This window comes from Dryobates pubescens, chromosome 4 (genome assembly GCF_014839835.1).
Source record: "Dryobates pubescens isolate bDryPub1 chromosome 4, bDryPub1.pri, whole genome shotgun sequence".
NCBI lineage: Eukaryota > Metazoa > Chordata > Aves > Piciformes > Picidae > Dryobates > Dryobates pubescens.
Genome location: NC_071615.1, coordinates 6857326 through 6870393, shown reverse-complemented (window position 1 = coordinate 6870393; position 13068 = coordinate 6857326). Strand labels below are relative to the sequence as shown.

The 13068-nt window shown below is 38.9% G+C and overlaps 1 protein-coding gene across 2 annotated transcripts in view; it reads left to right on the top strand.

Annotated features, from left to right (window-relative positions):
• TRRAP (transformation/transcription domain associated protein) overlaps positions 1-13068 on the top strand; it is a 92356-nt gene that overhangs the window by 69861 nt on the left and 9427 nt on the right. For both annotated transcript variants that reach the window (XM_054180386.1, XM_054180385.1), the window contains exons 62-66: positions 238-402; positions 2828-2918; positions 3347-3546; positions 4269-4530; positions 12421-12646. In XM_054180386.1, coding sequence (XP_054036361.1) covers positions 238-402; positions 2828-2918; positions 3347-3546; positions 4269-4530; positions 12421-12646 — 944 coding nt within the window. The remainder of the gene's footprint in view (positions 1-237; positions 403-2827; positions 2919-3346; positions 3547-4268; positions 4531-12420; positions 12647-13068) is intronic.

The following is a 13068-nucleotide window of genomic DNA, read 5'->3' as shown; positions in this document are numbered from 1 at the left end:
CTTGTTTCATAGCATATAGAATGCTTACATTATTTTTTTTTTAACATCCTTGAAATAGTGTCTCTAAAGGGGAAAAAATGACATTGGCCAGCCATAATGAATTTAAGGTCTTGCATTCAAGGCAACTTAGAAAGACTCCAATATCATTAATAAAATATCTGTGGGGTTTTGTGCATCATGATGATTGATGTGTCTTGAATTTTAGTGCTGAGATGCCCTCTTGCAATTCTCTTTCAGGTGCTTTGGCTGCTGAGTTTTGATGATGATAAGAACACCTTAGCTGATGCAGTAGACAAGTACTGTATTGGGGTCCCACCCATTCAGTGGTTGGCCTGGATTCCGCAGCTGTTGACATGCCTGGTTGGCTCAGAGGGCAAACTCCTCCTGAACCTCATCAGTCAGGTACAGAAGTTAATTGCAAGTTCACTATTGTCTGCAATCTTTGTTTTCAAGATGAGATACAAATATTTTTCAAAGCAAGCTAAGGAAGTGCCAAGCTTTAAAATGCCATTGTTTGCAACTGTTGGTGAGTTAAAGAGATTTATAATTTCTCTCTGTGAGTAGAATGTTTTAAATTTCAAACTGAGTGCTACTTAATGAGATGAAATCCAGGGAAATTGTATGCCATATGTGCATGAGGCATTAGGGTTCTCCCTCTGGAATTTTGTTACTTACTTTTTTATGAACATTATCAAACACATTTAGAAATAGATATTTAAATGCTTGTAACAGGAGTAAGGATAGAGTTGTTAGCTTTAGGGACTAAAGGGCAAAGTATTTCATTAGTTCCTTGGGGTTTATTAGACTTGATTTTACGTAACAAAGCTTTGTCTGTCACCATCAGTATTTTTACTGGGGCTTGGTAAAATTTCACTTGAAGTTTAGCATGACAAACGAAGAAACTGACTTCCTGGATTTGTACCTCTGAACTGACAGATAGGAGTTTTGATTAATCTTGCTTTGGGATTTAAAGATTTTTGCTGCCTCTTGCTGTCAGCTTTGAAGCACAATCCGAGAATAGAACATACACCTCTATCTCAGTGTGAAGTTGGTTTAAACATATCTGTAGACTAAGGGAGAAAAAGTGACATCTTTCTGTTCACGTGTTTTTTAGATACTAGTTTGCTATTGCTTAGTGCAGACGTGGTTCAAATGTTTTTTTTCAGAGATGTTAGCTGTTTATGGTCCAACTTCAGTTCTGTTGTAGCCTGTTCACAACCTGGGACCATTTTGATGATTGTTCAGGTTAATCTAAAAATCATGAAGTCTTATTAACATAAAAGTGACCACATAAAATTCTCACAATAGCCTGTACCCCAGGCCACTTCTCTCTGCAGTGCTCTACTGTTTCCTGAAAACTTGCAAAGGACAACTGCTGTGCTGAATTCCTCACAGTATTCTTCTTTCCTTCCCTCCCCTCCACTCTTGATTTTTGAGACAGGGACTTGATGACCTGTGTAGATTCTGTCCAGCTTGGGATATTTTATGATTCCCTGCTATCCAGTGCCTTTTATTCTGTCCCTTAATTTCAAAGCTCTGAAAAGGTGTATTTTTGAAGGGAGAGAACGTGTGTGTGTGTGTGTGTGTGTATTGCTGCTTGTGTACATAAGTCTAGCTCATTATGCCTGTGCATAGGTGTGTGTTTCCTTGCCTCTCCTCACAAAACTAAAATGAAGCTCGGAAATGACCATGCACCAAAACAGCTTAAGAAAGAGAAGGAGCTAAGGCAAAATTTGTGATGCATAAAGCTTACTGTGCTCAGATGGCTTCTGACAGGAGACAGACAAAACTTTTTTTCAGTGAGTTGTAGACACTTCTTATTTGTGGACATCTGGATAAAATGTTTAGAACTGAGTGCCTAATCAGAAGTACAACTGTAGTTGTATTTTGTTTATTGTTTATGAGCTTAGGCTCATAAATATAGGACTTTTTTTTGTTCTTGCCTTTAAGCTTCAGGCCCATAGAAGAACTGTTAAAAAAAAACAACACAAATTTTTGGTGTTACTAATTCAAATTCTGAAGTTTACAGAAGTACTACAACCTAAACCTTACAACTGTCTTCAAATAATTCACTCTTGAATTACAACAGGAAGCATATGTGTGTCAGCTTAGTAAATTGCCATAACTGCCATATTACTGAAAAGATAAATGACATTGCAAAATTTCTGCCACTTGCCTTAGCCATTTCAGTGGAGAAGGCATAGAAGAGTTAGTAAAATAATGGCTGAAGAAACCTCTAGTTATGTCTTAAGATGTTCTCTGTTGTAGGCAGTACTTAGACATACTGTTTCTTTCCTTTAATAGGTACTGAGATCTACAGATTGTAAAGTGGCTGCTGAATGTTAATATCTCTTAAGTGTGGTGTGTTTTTTTTATTTTTGGGTGGAATTGGTATCCTCTTACATTAAGTGCCACAATTGGGTGGAGTTACTTTCTAATGGGCCTTCTTATCAAGTATCCTGGGGTTCACTGGGAATTGTGGCCGATTTAACAACTAACCACTGTCATTATGTCTGCTTTTCATCCATTAGTAAGATGTCTGAGCTACCCCAGCTGGTGCTCTGGCATTATGCTGTTTTCAGGTTTATTAGGCAATATGATCTGGAAGCCCTAATTAGGTAATGCCTTTAACAGTATGCATAGGGAGTTACCATTTCATCCCCTTTGGATTTCTTTTACTGAATTTTTAATGTCCTACTTTTCCATAAGCTGGTATTCTAAACAAGGAGCTGATTATTGCTGAATTGCACTCATTAACAAGGAGTATGTGTTGGTCTGGTCTGTATTCTGTTATCCTTAACTGAGAAGTATGTGTATCTCCAAACAGGTGGGAAGAGTCTATCCCCAAGCTGTCTACTTCCCGATCAGGACCCTCTATTTGACCTTAAAGATAGAACAACGAGAACGCTACAAGAGCGGTGAGCTTGATAATGATCAGATTGTTTTGGCTCTGTCACTTAGTTCTGATTTTGAGTTTCTCCTGATTTTACTGGGAAAATAGAAGATTAGGGGACTGGAGCATCTGTCTTAGGAGGAGAGAGTGGGAGACTAGGGCTTTTCAGCCTTTAAAAGAGAAGACTGAGAAGGGATCTTATAAACACGTATAGATATCTAAAGGGTGGAGGTCACAAGGATGGGCCTGGACTCTTCTTAGTGGTGAACAGCATTTGGAGCAGAATTTTCTCTCTGAAAACCAAATGTTCTCAAATTTTCTGAAATGTGATAGGTAACACATGATGAATACTGCAAATCTAAAGCAAATTCTTGGAAGGATTTCTTTCATTTCATGCAGCCATGTATCAAGTTTACAAAAGGTAATTTAAAAAAAAATTTTTCCACTTTGCAGATTCTGGGCAACAACAGCCAAGTTCAGTTGGAAATCAGTCCCACTCTGCCTCAGATCCAGGGCCAATCAGAGCCACTGCACCAATGTGGCGATGCAGCAGAATTATGCATATGCAGCGAGAACTGCATCCAACACTTTTGTCTTCTCTGGAAGGCATTGTGGATCAGATGGTCTGGTTCAGAGAGAATTGGCATGAAGAGGTATTTGTCTTTAATATATCTTCCCACATGCATGTCATCTAAGGAAAAGTTAACTGCAAAATATTTGTCTAGAGTGGTTGTTTCGGTTACTAAAGTGATGTGTTTGTAGAACTCATTGTTCTGATTGAGGTTTTAAGGAGCTTGATTATTCCTGGAAGCTATACAGAGGTTTCCCTAAACTATTAATTAGATGAATGCCTCCTGCATTTAAGCTGTTGCTTCTGCTAACTGAAAATGTCTGGTTCTACACTGCTTCACAGATAGCAGTTTCCTTCTTGGGCTGGTGGTGTGTGACAGGTGGTGATTATTGCCTGAAGTTTGAGCTAAAGCTGAGGGACATGCCACTCCACTTCTATTATTTGCCTCTTGAAGTGTCAGGCCCTTCTGTTCTGTCTAACTAGAACAGTGTTTGAATAGGTATTGCTCATGCCACATAATTTTCTAATATATCACAAAATACAAAGTCTGAAGCTTAGCTGCTGTTGAAAGAGCAAGGTGTACTTTGTGGTGCGCATTTCCACTGCTCAGTTTGTTCAATAAGAATCAGTGCTGTCATTCTGACTGAGCCTCTGATGCAGTTGAAAAATACAGTTTTAAATAAATGTTTCCAAGAGGATAACTTCAGTGTATAAGAGGCAGTGTGGGAATAAATACTTGGTGTCAAATCAGAAAGCCTAATTTTTCTGACTGTTTTGTCTTGTCTCTTTTTTTTTCATCCCTAGGTACTTAGACAACTGCAGCAGGGCTTGGCAAAGTGCTATTCAGTTGCCTTTGAGAAAAGTGGAGCTGTTTCTGATGCCAAAATCACTCCTCACACACTAAATTTTGTCAAGAAGTTAGTCAGCACTTTTGGAGTAGGTCTGGAGAACGTCTCAAATGTATCCACCATGTTTTCTAGTGCAGCCTCAGAGTCACTAGCTAGGAGAGCACAGGCAACTGCTCAAGATCCTGTGTTCCAGAAGCTAAAAGGGCAATTTACAACAGGTAAGTGGTTTAAAAAAAAATAAATTGTTTTTAATCTTAATTGTAATCTCCAGAGAAATTTCCCTCCCAAAGTTCAGCTGTGAAGGTATTCTGCTCTTTTCTTCTTCTTCCAATATTTTTCTGGATAGAAAATAGAGAAAACACCACCTTTCTGTTGTTCACTAAGCCTGAAGTAATTTTTTTCCAGTCTTCTGTGGAGCAATAAAAATAATTCAAGTGAAAAGCAGACCTCAGTGTAGAGAATAAGTATATTGGATTTCTATTGCCTAAATCTGTGGTCAAATCACACATGTGTTTAAAGAAAAATTAGATCACTTCACTATAATACTTTTGCAATTTGTGTAGAACTGCCTGCAATAGCTGAGGGACAGGAAAGATCTCTGGAGCTCTGGGGTAAAAAAAATTATTAAGTTCTGGCATCACAGTAAGTCAGAATGAAACTGTTGTGTGAGTATTCAAAACAGCCTACTTCTCAGGAGAGGGAACACCCTAATGTTTTGGATAACTAGATTACGAAAATACTGTTACACAAATTCACATCACTGTAAGGTAAATTGAATCAATAACTTTGATCAGATCTAATAAAGCAGGTACTTAAGGGAAGGAGCTTGTTTGAATCATTTGTTTCCTCTTTATCAGTGGAGTTACACTTTTGAATGTCTGCTCTTGATTTAAAATTCTAAGATAAGAGCATAGAGCTTCACAGTATCACCAAGGTTGGAAGAGACCTCAAAGATCATCAAGTCCAACCTATCACCACAGACCTCATGACTAGACCACGGCACCAAGTGCCACATCCAATCCCCTCCTGAACACCTCCAGGGATGGTGACTCCACCACCTCCCTGGGCAGCACATTCCAATGGCGAATGACTCTCTCAGTGAAGAACTTTGTCCTCACTTTCAGCCTACACTTCCCCTGGTGCAGCTTGAGACTGTGTCCTCTTGTTCTGGCGCTGGTTGCTTGGGAGAAGAGACCAACTCCCTTCTGGCTACAACTGCCTTTCAGGTAGTTGTAGAGAGCAACAAGGTCTCCCCTGAGCCTCCTCTTCTCCAGGCTAAACAGTCCCAGCTCCCTCAGCCTCTTCTCACAGGGCTTGCGCTCAAAGCCTCTCCCCAGCCTCGTTGCCCTTCTCTGGACACGTTCAAGGGTCTTGATGTCCTTCTTAAACTGAGGAGCCCAGAACTGGACACAGTACTCAAGGTGTGGCCTAACCAGTGCAGAGATATTTGGTGGAAGTGTTAAGGCCATGCAGCTGCATATGACAGAGGGTAGCATTGATTGGCATCAGTCTTTTGAATTGCTGGGATTTTGTGTTTTGTATCTATCTAAACTGTATCAGCTTTTTCTTGAAGATAACTGTAGAATTAGATTTAAATGGGTAGTTAAATACAAGCCCTGTTTGTTGGTTTATTTGTTTTAACAGAAGAATTCAAACTCAGTAGTTGTTCAAGCCTGAGGAAATAGAATTTTTGTGAAGACCTGAGTTTTCATCTTTTTCTGAATCTTCTCCTGGGACTCTGACTTAGATGATTCTGGCAGGAATTAAAATGTTACCATCTTAACTTTTATGGTGATTTTTAAAAAGTCCCCATTCCGCATCAAGCTGGTTTTCCTCCTCAGAAGTGAATTTTGCATTGAAAAGTTCTCCTTTTTAGAATTCTAAGTTACATAAAGTTGCCTTAACTTAAACTTCTTTGAGGTCAGTGGAGCTACAGAACATTTACAGAGTTTGACAAGTAGACTTGTGGTGTGTTTTCAAGCATTTTACTGATAATGTTGTGAAAAAAACCCAACTGATGGGAATCTTGTGAAAGTAACTCAGTTGTAGATATGACCTACATATCTTGTGCATGCTGTGTATTGCATGATGTCCTTTTTGAGGCACTGCAGTTGCATGACAGCAGATAATGAAAGTCCTGAACCATATGATTAAATTTTTAATGGATGAAGTGTACTAGAGAGAGAATTGGAAGTAGAAACATTTTGTGTATTTAATGGAAGCATGCAGGAGGGGAAAAAGAATCATTGGGCAGTGCTTAATGGCATGAAATTTATCAAGTCCAAATGCCAGATTCTGTACCTAGAATGGAGCAATGCCAGGCACGAGTATAAACTGGGACAGGTGTGGCTGGAGAGCAGCCTTGTAGAAAGGGACCTGAAGGTGTTGGTTGACAGCAGCTCAACAGGAGTCAGCACTGTGTCCTAGCAGCCCAGAGGGCAGCCCACATCCTGGGTGCATCAAACAGTATAACCAGCAGGTCAAGAGTGGGGATTATCTCATGGTATTCAGCATTGGTGTGGTCTCACCTGGAGGACTGTACGCAGTCCTGGGCCCTACAGTTTAAGAAGGATGTGAAGGTCCTTGAATGTGTCCAGAGAAGGGCAGCAAAGCTGGTGAATAGGCTGGAAGGAATGTCCTCTGAGGAGTGGCTAAGGACTTTGGGCTTGTCTAGTTTGGAGAAAGAGACTTGAGGAGTGACCTTATTGCTCTCTGCACCTTTCTGAGGAAGGGACATGGGAAGGGAGGTGCTGATGTGGTCTCTCTGGTAACCAGTGACAGAACAGTGGTGCACCAGGAGAGGATGAAATGAGACATTAGGAAGCATTTCTTTATGGACAGGGAGGTCAAACACTGGAACAGGCTTCACAGCAGTTATAGGGAATTACGTAGAACAGCATATAAAACAAAGAACAGCAACATATATAGGCCTGGACCAAAAAGATCATGTGAAGTCATTAAATACAATGTGTTTCTTGGTAAATTTCAGTTTGATAATAAGGAATTACTTGTTTTTTTTTCTATTGAGGAGCTCCTGTCTTTCAAGTATGATTGAATGTGAATGTCTGCAGGATTAACTAATTATTTTGCTGATCTGATTTTAATCTAATAAACTCAGTGTTTTAATTCACAAATGAAGTGTGAGAGAACAGAAACTCAGGCATTTTTGACATTTAATTCATTACACAGAAAAGGAAATTCAGGTTTTTTATTAGCTGTGCACTAACAGTAAAATCTACATAAATGAGTAGGATTGTAAGTGTTGTACTAGAGACAGCAAAGGCTGTTTTAACATTATGAGAAACCACTTTCAGATCTTGGCTACTGTGTCCTTCAGTCATGCTGGAATGTTCCTATCTGTTTGCTTTTCTGATTCCCAGTACCTGCTGCACTTAGATGATGATGGATAATTAGAGTGGTTGCCTTCAATGTCAGAAGTATCCAAGCTGAAGAGCTGTCTTGGAGTAAACCATTTTCTTCAGTTATTTCCAGATTAATGTTGGCAGTTATGTTTTATAGACACTTTCAGCTGTGTTTGGTTGCATAATCATTTCCATTAACATCTGAGTTGCATCTTGATCCCTGTTTGGAGCCACTGGGGACTCACACCATTTCTTATATTCCAAGTCCTTTGTCTGCAGTAGTCTGGACTGTTAGAGCTTTGATAGGTCATCTTTTTCCATCCTAATATTGTATATTTTAAAACCAAATTTCACTTTGAATTTTTTTTCCTGGAACTTCAAATGCATAGTTCTTTGACCATCTGTTCTTTGTTCCTTCTCTCCTTTTTCTGCTAAACCTTTGACATCAAAGAACAGGCAAATGCTGAGAAATGCTCCCTTTGAGAGCTCTCTCAGCAGTAAAAGGAGGAGAAAAAACTGCCTCAATTGTTCTTTTGTGGGCAGATGATAGTTTAAAGTTTGGATCAGCTTCTTACTGCAACCCTCTCTCCACACTAAGCTGAATACCAATGGAAAATTCCTAAATGTACACTTCAAGGGTAAGATAATTTTCTTGGGAATTTGGGCACCCAAGACAATGAATTACCTACTGCAAACTGAAGCCCCATAATCAGAAAGTGGCTTCTGGAAGTCTGAAGTGTCTCTGAAGCGTGCAGAGAGGGCAGGGGACTCAATCATGTTCAGCTCCTTTAAGGATTTTTTTTTTCTTTCTTAAAAGTGAGCATGGCATCATTTCAGTAGCTCTTTAATTACCTTCTGGTTTTTAGACAACAGAATATTATCCAGAAAATCCAAATCAAGAGAGTTGGCATCGTATTTGACCTTGGTCTGGTCTTTTCAGTCTTGGTTTTCTGGAGTCCTAGCTTCATATTTCTTCTTAACTCTGACTGAGATTTTTCCTGTTTGTTGGTGCTCTCCAAAAAGTTCTTAGGAGATTAAAAAGAACCTTTATCAAAGTAGAGAATATGTAAATGTCTGCATAATAACTTCAGAAGCATGACAGCTCTTCTTTCTTGGAGAATGCTTGGATCTTCTGTATCGTATGTATAATAAAGGATTTGAACTGCTCTGCAAAGCTGAGTTTATATTTCAGTCCTAAGTGGCATCTTGCTTCATGAATGTCTTGGCTCTTAGTTGAATGTCCTTGGGTCATGAACTTTCTTAAGTGGCTTTGTCTGTGGTCAGACTAATCTTTAATGTTAATGTTCAGTAGGTCAAGGGCTTTGTGGAGCCAGGGACTTTGAAACTAATTTTAGAATCATAGAATATTTTTTTTCTGGGTTGCTTCATGAGAAGTGATGAAACTTTATCTAGTTGTGTTAAGAACCAGAAGAATTTTTTAGTGTGTCTCACTGGCAGGAAGATTGGACCCCCTGTTTCTCCTTTCATTCAGAGTGGCAAGAAATTGCCAATTATGCTGGGCTGGATGGATTCAGGTAGCAATTTTAGAGGCATTCAGGACTTTGAATGAACATATTTGTTTGAAATACATATATCACACTGTAAAATCTTTAGCAGCATTGAGAATAGAGAGCAAGCTTCCTTAGTTGAAATGCAGCCTGGAAAGTACCGTGGTCTTCTGTGAGTATCTCCGTTAAAGATGAGGAGGTAAATTTCCTGTTCTGTTTAGGAGAAGGTGGTATAAGCAGGAAGGTATTTTAGACCAGCATGTGTTAGCTTGCAAATATGTTCTGCAGTTGTAAGCACTGGAAAAAGTGGATTTCTTTGAAATAGGAATACTATTTATATAGATTAAAATGCCTGCAAAGCAGAGAGACTTGGTACGCAAATAGTGTCTGCTCCTGTATTCCCCTTTTCCTCCAGCTGAAGTGATTTTTCTTCTCAGATGGGCTCTCTGTGGCATGAGCAAAAAGGCTAAGTGAACTCTCTGTTTTTCCCATCTGCCACTGGGAGGCAAAACATCAAAAAAAAAATATAAAATCCTCAAATAGGCATTTCAGCAAACCAGAGCTATTCTCATGGTGAACTGGAGGGCTCTTTTTGTAAGGAATATATATTGATGCAGATTTTTGCTACTTTGGTGATTCCCATTAGCACAAAAAACTAGTTGCAATTTGGAGACACTTTCCTGTGCTTCAGGGATTCAGGAGATAAATGATTCAGTAATTTTGTCACTAGCATGAAATGATTTACTCCCACTGCTCACTAGAGGGTAGGCTTGGGATTATAATAGGAGTGTTTTACAGTGATATTGCTGTAGATGCACTGCCCATACCAAGTAGGAAAAGAAAAGTGAATATTACAGAGTTATGCTAATATTCTAACATCTCTAAATATGGAGTTGCATTTTTCATTATAGACTTTCTTCCCATAGATGTGGAATGGATTTTGTATGTGCCGAGTTTTTTTGCTCTGTTGTGGGCTACTACACTTTCACTGATGCTTTAGTTAAGTACAGAATAGCAAAATGAAGGGAATCCTAGGTTGCATTATTTTACGTGGTAATAGTATCCTGTCCCTGGGGGTGTTCAAGGCCGGGTTGGATAAGGCCTTGTGCAACTGAGTCTAGTTGAGAGGCATCCCATTCCATGGTGGGGGAGGCTGGAGGAGGTGACCTCTAAGGTCCCTTCCAACCTGAGCCATTCTATGAGAAAGAGTTTATGTACAGAATTAGATGAACTTCTCTGATTAAAAGAACAAATGTTCTGAGCTTGTTTATAAGATTAAGTCTTGTAGGTAACAGGAGTTTTGAATGCTTTTAATTGTGGTTGATAAAAACTTTTCTATGCAGTAGCTGCTGTGTGCATATACTGAATTTGCTATTAGCATACTTGCAAGTAGCAGCTTGTAGCATATTTAGGTGATCAAATTAATTTCCTATCTGAGCAGCACTGTGATTTTCTTTGCCAACTTAGGAATGTATTGTGTGGTTTGGTTGATTAGATGGTGCTAGGTGATAGGTTGGACTTGATGATCTCGAAGGCCTTTTCCAACCTGGTTGATTCTGTGTATATGGAACATACTGAAATGTAGCTTCTGCAGTAAGATTCAAACTCATTTTTGAGACATAATTTTCTGTTGTGTTGAACTGTAATGAAGATTCTGTTCTGCTTTAGCTGTAAATCCCAAATGCTGAATCGACATTGTCAGTCTCTTTCTTGATGTTACTTTTTCACTTGTAACCTGTTAAATGGCATCTTTTAGACTCTGGTACAAAAATGCTTTTTAAAAAAATGGAAGTCTGATAGTTAACTTGCACAATTTGGGATGCCATAACTAATGAGATTTACAAAGAGAGAGCAGTCTATTATCCAGTTGTAATTATTCTCTCGTTGTGGCGCTGAAGTACTGAACCATCATTTCATTTGTGCATATGCTTTATTCCTTTCCCCTCTTTTTGGAAATCCACATCATTGTTAATTTCTTCATTTATTTGCTGTGTTCTGAAGATGGGGTTGGTGTTGGTGCAGAAAATGGTCGATACTGTAGTCATTTCTGTTACAGGATTAATTAGAGTGTATTGAAGACCATGTATTGACCTTGAGAAGATTCTTACTTCACTTGCATGTGGGCTAGAGGAGATAGTTTCATGCTGCAGTAGTGTTATGCTGCAAAGGAAAGAGCAGGCTTTTTTGCACAATATTGTCATTTTTGCTTAGGTTGTCATATCTGTTCTTCCTGTGATGGCATGCAATTGTTTTCTAAGCCAGGAAAGAATAAAGAGAGTTTTCTTGCAGCTTGGAGCAGGAGAGTAGTGGTAATGGCAATTTTACTACCTGTCCTGCAGTTGCTCACAGATTCTATATTGTGTCCTCAGCTGAGGCTCTTTCATCCCTTTAAAAGCAAAAAGCCTCCACTGATGTAAATAAAATACTTTTTAATGAAACAGACAGGAAATGATAGTACTAGGCTGTAAAATAAAGTTTATTTTTCCTCTCTCACTAATGATTTGATCTAATCTAATCGATTGGTTTTACTACCGCTCTCTCTCCATGCAGTCTGTTTGGTTGCAGTGTATAGGCAGCTAAATACTGTAGCAGTGTTTAAAATGTTTTCAGTATGTTTGTCTAATGTTAGCATGACTGTAAAACCAGGAAAACCTTGGCAAGTGCATTATTAATTAAACAGTAGAGAATATTTTAGAGCTGCATACAGAAAAGAGGTAGCAGCTTCTGCCAGGTTTAAGTTATGTATCATTTTAAGACTTCACTAAAAGATTTTCTATAGAGATGAAATCTTCACAGCCTGTCACAGGCAGTCCAGCTCTGTGTGTGTGTCTTTGGTTTGCACTATTGGATTGTGTGATTTGTTCTCCTCCAGTATCTGCTGTTGTGATGTTATTGCCGTGGTAAGATCCTATGCCAATTATGCTGACTCTTTTGTAGTGATTCTTATGTCTATTCTGAGTGTGTCTGAACCTGCTAGCTTTCCTTTGTGTTTAGGGTTTGTAGGTAGATGTGTTTCTCTGCTGGGCTTGCTTGGTAATATGCTTTCCCATTTTTGTAGCAGCTTTTCATTTTACTACAGTATCTGGGACTAGTGTGATGCATTCATACTTGGCAGGGGTGTGCGCTGTATAGGGGCTGTGCTGAGAGAACCTCTTTGAAAATGCAAACTTTAGAGACTTGATAGTTGAATACCCTGATGAAATTTGAATATGGTTGGTGGTTTGGTTTTTTTTTTCAGACTTTGACTTCAGTGTGCCAGGGTCAATGAAACTCCACAATCTTATCTCCAAACTGAAGAAATGGATCAAAATCCTGGAGGCAAAAACTAAACAGCTTCCAAAGTTCTTCCTCATAGAAGAAAAGTGCCGCTTTCTAAGTAATTTTTCAGCTCAGACTGCAGAAGTAGAGATACCTGGAGAATTCCTTATGCCAAAGCCAACACATTACTACATCAAGATAGCAAGGTAATGTAAAAATATCCTTTGGTAATTGTAATTCTGAAAACAGAGCGAAAAATGGAAACCTCCTCTGTCCCTCCACTCCTCAAAGCAGATGTCGTGAATATTTCAATTGCATATGTGGAGTCATGCTTTGCTTTAGCACCTTTCTGTTTCATTTTGTCCTCTCGCAATTTTACATTACCTCACTAAGCAACTGTACTGTTTTATGAAGAGTATATTTGGTTGTCTTTTGACACAAGTTGAGACCAGTTATCTTTTTGTAGTCAGTAGTGGTACTGTTCTTCTCAGTAATGACAAAGAACTGAGCTAATAATTTTTGCTCAAGAACTGTGTCTTTGTAAAAATGAATAAACAGACTCAAACACAAATAAGAGCTTTTTGACTACAAAATAGAATCCACAGGCTAGCTGGGTAATAAAGTTGCA